The 12,394-nt window shown below is 41.4% G+C and overlaps 1 protein-coding gene across 4 annotated transcripts in view; it reads right to left on the bottom strand.

Moving 5' to 3' along the window:
• Nucleotides 1-1,058: 1,058 nt before the first annotated feature.
• MPPED2 (metallophosphoesterase domain containing 2) overlaps nucleotides 1,059-12,394 on the bottom strand; it is a 175,490-nt gene continuing 164,154 nt past the window's right edge. For 3 of the 4 annotated variants that reach the window (XM_019456593.2, XM_019456596.2, XM_019456595.2), the window contains exons 5-7: nucleotides 8,603-8,718; nucleotides 5,313-5,426; nucleotides 1,059-2,454 (exon numbers count right to left, since the gene is read on the bottom strand). In XM_019456593.2, coding sequence (XP_019312138.1) covers nucleotides 2,336-2,454; nucleotides 5,313-5,426; nucleotides 8,603-8,718 — 349 coding nt within the window. In that variant the 3' untranslated portion in view covers nucleotides 1,059-2,335. The remainder of the gene's footprint in view (nucleotides 2,455-5,312; nucleotides 5,427-8,602; nucleotides 8,719-12,394) is intronic. The other variant, XR_002081917.2, reaches the window with a different exon arrangement.

Here is a 12,394-nt window from a genome sequence, read left to right as displayed (position 1 = left end):
CTTAGCTCCTTGTTCGGTAACCAGATGAAATTTCCATTCAGTCACCTCTCACTCCAGCTCCCTAGGGAGTGCCCTAAAGTCAACACCTTCTTCTACTGATGTAGCAGATCAGAGGAGGGCTGTTAACCTCTCACAGTTAACCTCCTTTGACCTCTTTTGGCCTATCATGGCTACTCTGGTCATGGACCACCTCTGCTCAGGAAGGGAGGTCAGACGAAAGCATCCACCACAGGCTCTGGGTGGCATCTAAGACACTTAATAAATATTACCAACTATGATAGCCCCAGATGATTACATGGGCATCTGAGCTGGAATTCTGGCCTAAAACACTCTCTCTACCCTGCTGGTACTGAAATCAAAAATTCTTCTCAGCAATGACACCAAAGAGTCCACAATGGGAGGAGGGAAGGAAGATGTGTCAGAATACAATCCGATGGGCACTGGAACATAGACTTTTGGGATACACTGCAGATTCAAGATCATGTCGCTTTTTTTCAATGGCTGTTCCAGAGAAAATAAAACAGACATAACTTTATTTTCCACACCCCACCACTGCCTGGGGCCTCCTGGCTACCATAACATTTTAGCGATGGACGTCAATAAAAATAAATAAATAAATAAATAAATAAATAAATAAATAAAACAGTGAGGAGGCGATGGTAACTGCTCCTAGGGAGACTGTGTAGTGGCCACTCTATTACCCATTGGTTCACCTTCTCACTACCACACATCCACAATAGCATCTCCAGCCTCCACTGCACCGGGACCCTTCCTATAGAAATTACAACGGCCAAGACGAGATATTCACTCTCTGAAACCTACGGCAAGGTAGATGACAGTGCGATGGAAGGAAAGAGTAGACAGAGTGCCTTATCGATCTACCTGCCAGCCTGGGAAAGGTGGGCAATAAAAGACTTATTGAAAATCAGAAAAAAAAAAGCACTTATTCTAATTCTCCTGAGAGGGAGTACTAATGTTGCATATGAATAAATCCACCCCCTTTCCCCACCTGGGGATTAAACCACCATCCTCCTAGCCAATCCTCCAAACAGGACAGATTTAAAAATCTTGCAATTTTATTTGCATATAAAGGCCGCTAGATATAGAATATCACAATAAATTTAAAAGAAAAAACTGCTTTCCTAAATTTCATTAACAAGGTAACATAAAATAGGATAAAGCTTAACAGCATTTACAATGGGAAAACAGAAATGACTATTAGCGACAATATTTTGTGCTAGCGAAGATTGCATCGACACACAGTGCAAAATGGGGGGAGGGAGAGGAAGTAAGAAGACAATTCAGGGTATTTAAATATAAAGGACAACTAAGCCTTATTTTAGTTACCTTCCATTGCATCCATGTATAAGTCTGTACACGCCTGTAACTGTAACCTAGATTTAACTCAAGTTCTTTGAGATCTTGAGTTCTGAGAAAATGTGTCAGCCCCTTCGGACTTGCGATGCCCTGCTATAAAGCATCGCTTTGCAGTTGTACTGTCCTTGGCAATATTAAACTCCTAACTTAGTCATAATACACAAAAAATATTTATATATATAAACCCATACTGAAAAGGAGTCTGCGCGCTCAATTTTTTTTAACTGCGTGAAATACCTGCTCTTGACAGATTCCATTTCCATATTTTTAAAGCTAAAATAATTTAAAAGAAAACAAACAAACAATGAGACCTTGTATAACCACAACATGGATCTCACTAGCTAAGCCATCCTTTAAACGAGGGTCGTTTTCTTCTCCAGATGCAGCTTTCTTTATAGTGAGAGTGTGAAGAGAAGTCTTTCCACGCCTACTTTTGCCGAAAAGATTGTTACAAATCCAGGCCACGTCTGCAAAAAAGAAGCATTACCAAGAAAACAACAGCAATAACAAAACACCAAAAAATAAAATACTTCAAACAATACTCTTAAACAGTTGTGCAAATCTGGGTGGTTTTTAAAACACTACCTACCTGTTTCTTTTTTCTTTTCTTTTTTTTTTTCTTTTTCTTCCAGCTTAAAGCATATTAAAATAAGACTTTCATCACCTTTTAAAAAGAAAGCTTGGCTGTCCTTTGGCGAATACTAACAATTTACAATGGCGTGGCCTTTGAGAAAACGGAAGTCATTTTACAAATTCACAATGCTCCTTTCATTTCGAATGGACGCCCCATTTAAAAAAAAATAAAGAAGCACAACCTCTAGAGTCATTTGTGTTCCAGTAATTTACAAAAAGAACTCACAGGATTTGGAAATAAACAAGTAAGAGAATGTAAGTTTATAATTAGAAAAATGACAGTTTATAGACCTTCCCTCACATTCCAATTGGGCTTTTTAGAGCTTCATGAACCCTGTGGGTTTGGAAGGTCAAATATAATTGGAGGGTTGGTCGGTTGAAAGCTGACTGTACACGTTGAGGCATTGATGTACGTTGTATAACCGTCGGTCATAATGCCGTAACCTGTGGAGACAGAGTGTCATGCTTACTGTAATATATACAAATGACAGTGACTCAGTGGTGAGCTGTCAGGCAAGGAAAACTGAAAAAATCTTTGCCAGTGGGCAGTGAGATGAGATTCAATGAAGCCTCCCCAGATGATAACAGCTTTCAGAAGCTGCCTTCCAATTACATTCTGTTTTCTTTAAAGGGAGAATCCTCTACTTCAAAGAAAAGTGATTCTTTTTTTCTTATTTAAGCACTAGATTTGTCAGGGAAAGACTGTGATTTCGTTACTAGTGAGAATAAAGAAAAAACATTTCTTCCCCTCTTTTTAAAATATGATTTTCATTTCAAAGCCCTGCATTAATTATTGAGTTCTAGGGAACAGAATGAGTAACATAAGCGACTCCTCAGGGCACAGGCATCCAAATCCCAAATGGGCTTTGGGACAGGTGGGGGGGGGGGCGTGGGGGAGAGCACTGCACTGGGATCCAGGAGGGTGGATGCTCAGCTTCCTTATCTAGGAGATAACTGATCTTAACTTACTCAAATTGTGTGGCTTTGATTCCATTTCACTCAAAAAAGTCAAATAACCGAACACCCGAGTGATTTGCAGAGACATCACCATAAGACCCTGTTTCCTAAGCTCACCTGGGCACTGGATCAAGCCAAAACACTTCCCACATGCAGAATATAAATCTCTTGCAACCTACTGGAAGAAAGTTAAGAAAGTTTTTCTGGGTCTTTGGTATGTATGCCTCTTTCATAATTTTCTTAAATGTTTATTATTTATTTGCTTATTTAGAGAGCAGAAGAGGGGCAGAGACAGAGAGGGGAAAGAGAGAATCCTAAGCAGGCTCACACTGTCAGCGCAGAGCCCAATGTGGGGCTTGAACTCATGAGCCATGAGACAATGACCTGACCTGAAATCAAGAGTCAGACACTTAACTGACTGAGCCACCCAGGGCTCCCTTCCAGTTTGATAATTTTTAATTCGTTGAAATTTTTAGCATGTTTGCAAGTTAGCACATATCCCTGGATACCCTATATCTACCTGAGAACCTCTACAATTAAGTTTGTAATTCTGTGTTGGTATCAGGCTCTTATGGCATAGAAAAATATGTCCGTGAAAAATTATCAGGACTTACAGAAACAACAGGTTTTTCTTTCTTTCTTTCTTTCTTTTTTTTTTTTTTTCCTTTCCATTTGCTAAAATTTCTCCAAGTAAGCCTGTGGAGAGCTTAATGAGGGTCAATGGAAAAATCTCTTAAGAAAAGAAAAGAGGCATTTAAAATGTGCACTGTTTAGTTCTGGGGTCATAAAGTCTTGTTATCTCTCTCCATCAAGAGGTTGGTATTTGCCCTCTCTCTGCCCTCTTCAGCTGTCTTAAGTGAATAAAAGTGAGACAAGTTTATTTGAATATGATCTCCTCCCTTTTAAGCAAGTTTATTATTTTGGGGCTTCAGTGGAATTCCCCAATAGTCTGGCTAGTTTAAAGTTAATTAATGATTTAAAAAAACCAGATGAAATGCAAACTCAGAGGTATGCTGTAGGTGTTCAAGCCTGATAACTGTCCCCCAGAACTGCTGTTTAGACATGAGCTCCCACCCATTCTCCCCCACCAATCCGGTATCATGCCTTAAAGAAATGCCCTCCTTTTCAGGGACTACGGCTCCAAGTCAGGGTAGGATGATGTCTACTCCTGCGGAGCTGCACCCCGCATTCCATGCACTCAGCTGGTGCCTGCACTTGGGGCAAGCTGAATTTTCTCTGGCATTAGGAGGATGATTTTCAATACGTATGCCTCTAATGCCTAACCTGGAAGCCAATGGATTTGTGGGCTTTGAAAAGCAAACTTGGTTTTCTTGCTTCATCAGACACGTAGGCCTCAACAACTCACCTGCAGATTCATAAAGAACTCCAGAGTACAAGCTGTAAGCAGGAGCTGGAGAAAATATGGAGGCTGCCTATGTAAACGCACCACTGCACACAAACCCGTGAAACCGGGAGATACTGGTGCGGCCAAGAAAAATCTAACGCCTGCTGAAAGACAGCTTTGTGTCTGTCTAAAGACCCTAGGTTTTAAAAAGGAAGGACAGACGAAACCTAGAGCCCTAAAGTTTCCTGGGAGGCTTTTGGATTCTGTGAACTTGACTCCACCCTACCTTGAAAGGCAGAAAGAGGCAACTGGACCAGTTTCCAGTTGGGGGAGATTTAATTATTCCCTTTAGCCTCAGCCTGACCTAATAGCGCTGATGATTTCTGAGAAGTCTGAAATGGTTTTCGGAGGTTCTTAAGGAAGTGACTACCTGCAAATCTGCAGGTTCCTGCCATTTCTGTTCTATAACTTTCACTGTGTGTCCAAAGTTATTTTTCAAAGAAAGTCTTGTCTTCCTGGGTCCTGTGTGTATTCCATATGAAACACAATATTTACAGGTAGAAAGAGGCATTGGAAGTTGTTTAGTCTAATATCCAGGCCATTTCTTCTAAATGTCTTAAAGAAAGAATTTGTCCTTTTTTTACCTCAGGGCTGTTCTACAGTGGTGGTTAGCAAACATTCCTCATCAGAGCCCTGAGATTCCAGAAGTTGCCTTGGGGTGTGGGGGTGGGGTTGGGGTTGCTGGGTTTTCCCTAAGGTGAACCAGACCTACTTCTTTCTCTCCACTCTGCTTAAAAGAGAGAATCTCCATATAAAATATTTATCAGCTTTACATGCAGGTATTTCCCCTAACAATTGATATTACAAAAGGTTCTGCCACTGGTAAAAAGAGTTTGACAACACTATTCCAGTCATTCCAACTGTACCCAAGGTCCCCATTCTGGAATGAGATCATGAATAATGATACAAGACCTTGTGAATGCCTTTCTGCTGGTCTTACCTTCATGGATTCCACCAAATACATGGAGCTTGGGCCGGACTCGCCTCTGGACTGTGTTTAAAAGCTCCACACAGCCGACTCTTTGAAGCTCCTTTGGAACCCAGTCTCGAAAACCTAAGGGCAAAATGCAATCAATACTCTTAATTTTCCTTCTTCAGGTAAGGTTTCATTTAGACTTTCAGGAAGCCATAACTCACAGAAGGTTTATTACATTATCTGTAATCCTAGCCTCTCCATTAAAGCTCACAATGGCTTTTAAGGAACTTTTCACTTGTCACTTTGTCTTCTTTAGGTTCTTGAAATTTTTTTTTGGTTTCCATTTTTTTCTTCCTGTTAATTAACATTTTTTTTTTCTTTCTGTAAGGGATTTGATTTATGCAGCCCTGGTTTCAAATCTTCATGGGCCTAATGACATTTATTCCCGGCAGTCCTGCAATATCTCTTTCTTTCTCAATTCGGTTACTTTTCTCTCTTTTTTTTTTTATTACGTCTTTCTTATAGCAGTTTACCTCTAAGATGGCTCAAAAAAGACAGGCTGGTAGGGACTGTCTGTAAACTGGCCACAAGATACCTTGCTCTCCTCAGGTACATCAACTTTAACCCTTGGTAGTTCTTGATGACCAAAGCTGGAAATGGCAAGTTCCTCCTCCAGTCTCCTCTCTGGGAATAGGCAGCAATGTGACCACATGGTGGCATCCAGTCAGCTGGGGCTAACTGACTACCTTTAAAGTAAAAGCCACTTACTTCCATGTTTAATGTAGAGAATCCATAAAAACGGACATCAATTATAACAAAAGTCAGGTATCTGGATGATTATGGCCAGAAATAGACCCCATTTGCCTGAGCAGGATGGGTGTAAAGAAGGCAGGTTGGACTAATGGCTAAATCGTCATCAGTGGGAATCCATACCACAGCTCTGTTGGTGATTTCTACTATTCAGAAATGATCAGGCAGAAACGGACTGATAAGCTTATTCCACTTTGTTTGACGGAACTGCAGCAATGAAGACAGAGCATTTCTGTAAAGACATGTTAACTGGGGTGTGGGGAGTGGCTAGAGAGTCTGGTAAGAACATCAGATGAAAACGGGGCCCTATAAAAATTCAACCGGAGGTTTGATTCAAAATTCTGTTTGTTAGGGGAAAAAAATCCTTAATCCACAGTGATTGGCATATTCTATCATGGACGGTTTTCCTTGAAGGAAGAAATTATCTCATTTCATATACAATCAACCTGAGAAGGCATCCTGCTTATACCATGATAGTAAAGTCTCACGGTGAGATTGCTACTCAACAGGAAAGAATTAAAGGCCCCTCTCCATCCCCACCCCAAACCAGCATTTTCACAAGAATCCCAATAACATACTTTGATTAAGGTTCAACTTTACCTTATGAAAACCTCACCTGACCTTTTATTGTGGAACTCCTTGAGGTAGAACTTACTTTGCTACATGCACAACCACTCTCTGGATTACTCCATATTTACTACAAGTAAAGTAGTATTCAAAGTTTCTGGGATGTCTCAATTCTTTGGAGGCTAGAATGCAGACTTAGGACTACCACCACTTGCTTCTGTACCGACATTAATGGCCTGATGAGTCTGCGAATCAAGTGGTCTGCTCAAAGTTATATTCCAAATAATACTTCAGTCACGTAAAGCTGTCTGTGCTGAGGATATCCAAGTCCTGTTTACAATAAACAGCCTGAGGAGAATCATGTCTGCATGGAATAGCCTGCTCAGGGAAAGGACCGAGTTGGCTGAGATGCTCTCTCTGTAGGGTCTCACTGGGTAACTCAGGGCTGATCAGAATATTTAGCTAGCAATTCAGGATTTAGTCTCTAATGGCTGCAAAATAGGGAGCTTAATTCATTATGATGATAAATGTTGTTGGAAGTGTGATCTTTTAAAACATGGGGTGGGATGGGATGGAATAGGGGGAAAAAGGCATGGGGATGGTGATTCTGAAATACTGAAAAAGTCAGGAATGGCTAGATCCTGTGCAAATCTGGACAATTCCCCTGTCTACAACACAACCTGCTTCTCTTCTCTTGCTTCTCCACATCATTAAAATGTGCCACCATGACCCACGCCTTGGCCCTCCCTTCTGCTATTTCTATGTGAAACACAGAGCACTCACTTTCCTTGGAAGGGATGGAAAGCAGCCCTAAGTGGGCTGGAGGAAACAATATCTACAAAGATTAAATTCACAGTAGGGGATGTGTGTTAGATTTTTTATTTTTCAGGTTGACAGAGGAGGGAAGTCATATGGACCACAACCTCAAACCATAGGGAAAGACTGAAAATAATTTATTTTGTAACAAGGGTTTTCTTCCTTTCTCTAAACCAACCTTTGCTAGCATTATGCATTTGAACATTTATTAAGAGTGTAGATTTCATCTTATATGTTTTTTACTGCAATCTAAAAGAAAGAAAGAAAGAAAGAAAGAAAGAAAGAAAGAAAGAAAGAAAGAAAAGAAAAGCTCTCCTACTATAAGTGAAGCATCTGAATTTCCAGAGTTACACCTTTGTTGAATGGGGATCCAGGTGATAGTCCTGTTTGACAATGTTCTGTGGCTAAGCCAAGGAGATAACAAGTTCATGAATAATTAAAAGAGAATTATAAAAGTCAAAAAATCATATTCTGGCCCATAACCTGCGTAACTAAAGGTAGCTTTGAAGCACGCTGGCAATCTAAACCTGGATGTAGGTTTGAGGATTCTGTAGGTTCAAGGATTCTGTAGGATGAGTATCTTTAAGTAACTTTCAATGTAAGTCCTTACTTAACACCTTAGTTTTTTTTTTTTTTAAAGGGTTCTTTGCTTATATAATCAGCTCAAATGTTTAACTTTAAAGATTTCCCAGGTCCCACTATTACATGGGAAAAGATAATGAGCTACTTTAAACAAAAGTTTCCATTATTTCGTTGCCATTCAAAAGCCCTGCAATTGAGAGGTCTGTGCCTTCTTCCCTCCAGTCTCCACTTCCCTTACTCCAAAGTGAATACAGTTCTTAAAATAAATGATCGAGCTCCAAAGACTGTGGTGCTCCATACTGATTTGATTTTCCCTGACTCAACTAAATTAAAAAAAAATTTAATTTCAAAAACACCTGTAAGCCTAGCAGAACTGCTGAGTTTAATTATCATACCGGTTTCTTTAAAGACATTGGCTTTTCTTTTTGTATTCACTTTTTATTTTTTGAAGGAAATGATTATATCCCTGAAGCATTGTTTATTATGCTTGGGGAAAAAGACATCTATTATGACAAAAGGACAACATTTGCTTCACTTACCTAGAGGAGGTCCGTGTGTCATGAGTATGTCGATGCCCTCAGGGATGAGGTTCCACTTGTCCAGCAGAGACTGACCTCTGGGCAGGTTAAAGCCCCATCCATTAAACCACGGGGTCCTTTGGGGGAGATAATGCACACGGTATCAGGCCAGTGGAGCCACGTTTCTGCTCTACAATATTTCTCTCTCGCACATTCCCCCACGGTTTGCATCGCTCTCTTGTCTCTTTTTGATGATTGGCCCTGGCAGCAGGATGCTTTTTTGTTGACTGCTTCAAAACCAACGCATTTGAAAGCAAGTGTGGAGCCTGCGAATTGTTCAACCAGAAAGGGGCACAAGAGTCTTTACAGTGGAGACTCTACCCAGCTGACCTCTATCAAAATCTTAACAATGTTTTGTCTTCTCCCCCAAATCTCCATGCTTCCTAAGATGCCTAGCTTGGATCCAAAGCATTTCTACCCTTCCTGTAAGAAATTCCATCAGTACCCCTTCCTCCCCATCACTGCAAAACTGCTTTGCTGGAAGGATTCTTACAGAAGTCCTTGGAGAAAAGGACAAGGGCTCTGAAGGCAGAGCATGTACCTCCGTACATGGAGATGTTTTGAAATCCTGGACTGAGAAAGCTGAAAACGTTCGGGGCTCTGACAGGTGACAGGGGATCCAGGGAACAAAGAGCAAGCGTGGCCTTTTCCTCCTGTTCTCAAAAGGAAGGTTTGAGGGTCATTCTAGAATCCACTCTCCTGACAGGGAAGGTAAGCAGTCCACCCTCCCAGGAATGAGTTTCTGAGGTTGATGCTTCAGGCAGGCAAAAGTGAATGAATGGGGGTTTTGTCCTCAATGAGAGCACGTCTAATTGGAGCTGAACATGCCTCTACCATTTATAATAATAGAATAACCAATTTTTCTCTGCACATACTACTGGCTAAATCACACCAGAACAAAGCAGTTCCCAGTGCTGTCCTATTCCCAAACATCTAGATATAACCTTTATTTGTTGAAACTGACTCTTTCCCATTCTGTAGGAAAACTCCTACTTGCTAGCACATACATGTAAAAAACAAGTTGGTCAATTTTCTGGCTAAGCTCAACTTTCCTCTTCAACTTAAGCTGCCCCTTTCGTGCCTATTGAAAGAGATGACCCTGTGTCCAAGGTAACTTGGTCAGTGACAGCAAATCAAAAGAAGTTCAATCTTATTTAAAGCCAATCATGGGCCAGACTATCAGATTCTCTCAAGACTTGGAACTCAGAAACACTGACCCAGCATTCATTTGGTGGTGGGCACGTACAGGTAAGGACAGAGTGGAGAGGGCAACCGAAAACCATGTGAAAATCTGCCTTACAAGTGAGAAACCTGAGTTCTCACTGAGATGCTTGAAAGAAAGTTCCAGAGGTAAGAGACTGTGTGTCCCCAGTTAGAAAAAGAGAAACCAAGAAAGTATCTGACTTGGGTCCTACAACTATCTTCCAAGTTCCTAAGCCATCCTAAGGGGCTTACTTATAGTAACAATAATAACTTTTAAAGCTATTAATTGTTGAGGGCTTACTCTCTGTCAAGGTACTATTATTCTAAACACTTTATTTGTATTAACACATTTAAATTTCACAATAAGTTCAGGAGGTAGGTACTATAACTAACTCCATTTTACAGATGAGGAAACTGAGGCACAGAGAGGACAGGTAAACACAACCAATAAATTGGATATGAATCCAAACAATCTGGTTCCAAAACCCATACTCTTAACGACTGCACAATTCCTCTTCTTCCGTAGACTTGAACTAACTTCCTACTTGCCCTGGGTGAGCCTCTTCTGTATTCTTTCAAGTTTAGTGTCTTGTTGCCTGAAGTCAAATGAGCTCTGACCATGGAATCAAGTACTTGGTTCTAAAATCCAGCAATGAGATGGTGGAGTGGACATCAGTGGTTTTTGCCTGCCTAGCTCTTTCACCTTTCTTTTCGTAACAGTGCCTGAAATTTTTTGGAGAACCTCTCCCTCCACCTCTTAGTTCATGTGCTCTGCAAAGGCTGACCCAACCCTGTTCTAGGATCTCCCTGACCAGTGGCTAGTCTAGGGATGCACATGTGACCCAAGCTGGGAGTCATCCTCAGGCTTTTTCTGGTACTACCTAAAAAGAGGTCATGGGTTCCTCTCTGGGATCCTGGGTCTTGAGAACTGTGTAGGCCTGGAATTGCCTGGAAGCTTTGTCTTAGCTACCATGCAGACAGCCCGGGCTTGAGAATCAAATCATCATCATCATCACACACACACACACACACACACGCCAAGCAAAGAAACAAGAGTACCCTGATGACATTTTGGACATACGGATCCAGTTGTGCCTGAAGCCAATCACATTTTTCCTTTCAACTATATAAGCTAATAAAATATTTTCCTTTTTATTAACTTGAGTTAGGTTCTGTTTCTGCAATCGAAAGAGTCCTAATTCAAACAATTATTGTGTTTAGTGTAAAAAAGACCTATGTACTTACTGCAGGTAACACTGTCCACCCCCACCCTTGAACCGACCCCAGAGATGTCCATGTCCTGACCCCTGGAACCTGTGAATATATTACCTTGCATGGTAAAGGGGAATCAAGGATACTGATGGAGTTCAGGAGCTAATCAGCTGACCTTAAAATAAGAAGATTACCCTGGATTATCTGGGGGGGGGGGGGGGGCGCGATGTAATCACCTGCATCGCCAAAAGCAGAGGAGGGAGGCAGAAGAGGAGAATGGAGTGATGTAACCTAAGAAAAACCCAAAGTGCTGTTGGTGGCTTTGGACATGAAGGAGGAACAACACAAGCCAGGAGATGTGGGCAACCTCCAGAAGCTGGAAAAGGTAAAGAAAGAAAAGGAATTCTCCCATAGAGCCTCCAGGAAAGACACTTTCCAGTTGACATCTGGATTTTAGCCTAGTGAAATCCATGTCAGACTTCTGACCAACAGATTGCAACATGGTAAACAGGTGTTATAAGTCACTAAACTTGTGGTAATTTGTTACAGCAGCCAATAGGAAACTAATACAGTACCTAAAATGTCTGAGCTGTAAACTTCAGGACCTGTGACTGGCCCTGGGCCTCACCTAGAGCACAGCACGTGTTCAATCAACACAGCCCTGGGGTGCCTGGGTGGCCCAGTCAGTTAAGCATCCGCATCTTAATTTTGGCTCGGGTCATGATCTCATGGTTTGTGGGTTCGAGTCTTACATCAGGCTCTGAGCTGACCGTGCAGAGCCTGCTTGGGATTCTCTCTCTCTTCCTCTCTCTCTGCTCTTCCCCTGCTCTGTCTCTCTCTCTTTCAAAATAAATAAAAAAAAACTTAAAAAAAAAATCAACACAGCCCTCAGCAGCCACACTGCCTTGTAGCTCAGCTAGATGCTATGCTTTTGGTTTCTTCGGAGGATTAGGAAGTGCTGGCTTTCTTATCCCAGGCTGCTGGGGAGGCACCAGGTACCACAGGCCTGAGGGAAGCAGCAGGTAGAACCTTTTAGGGCTCAATTAGTCAATCTTGCTTACATTTGTCTTCTAGGACTTCCTGTCTTCAGGTTCTTAAGCATTTTCATTAGAATCTGAAATAGAGCTGAAATGCCCATTCTTTCCCTTCATTTCACAATGACCTCTTTCCAAGATTTGTCTTAAAAGTAAAAGAAAAAAAAAGACAAGTTCAGAACCCAGTGAAAACTCAGTGAGCATTTTGGCATGAGAGAGAGAAAAATAAGCAAAAACATCTGTTTTCCTAGGTTTTGAAAACAAGCTTCTGGGCCTATGGTTCCTGTCTGAATGGCAAATAAAG

Source organism: Panthera pardus, unplaced genomic scaffold, assembly GCF_024362965.1.
Source record: "Panthera pardus isolate Hobbes unplaced genomic scaffold, ASM2436296v1 HiC_scaffold_12, whole genome shotgun sequence".
Classification (NCBI taxonomy): Eukaryota; Metazoa; Chordata; class Mammalia; order Carnivora; family Felidae; genus Panthera; species Panthera pardus.
This window is presented reverse-complemented; position numbering and strand designations above follow the sequence as displayed.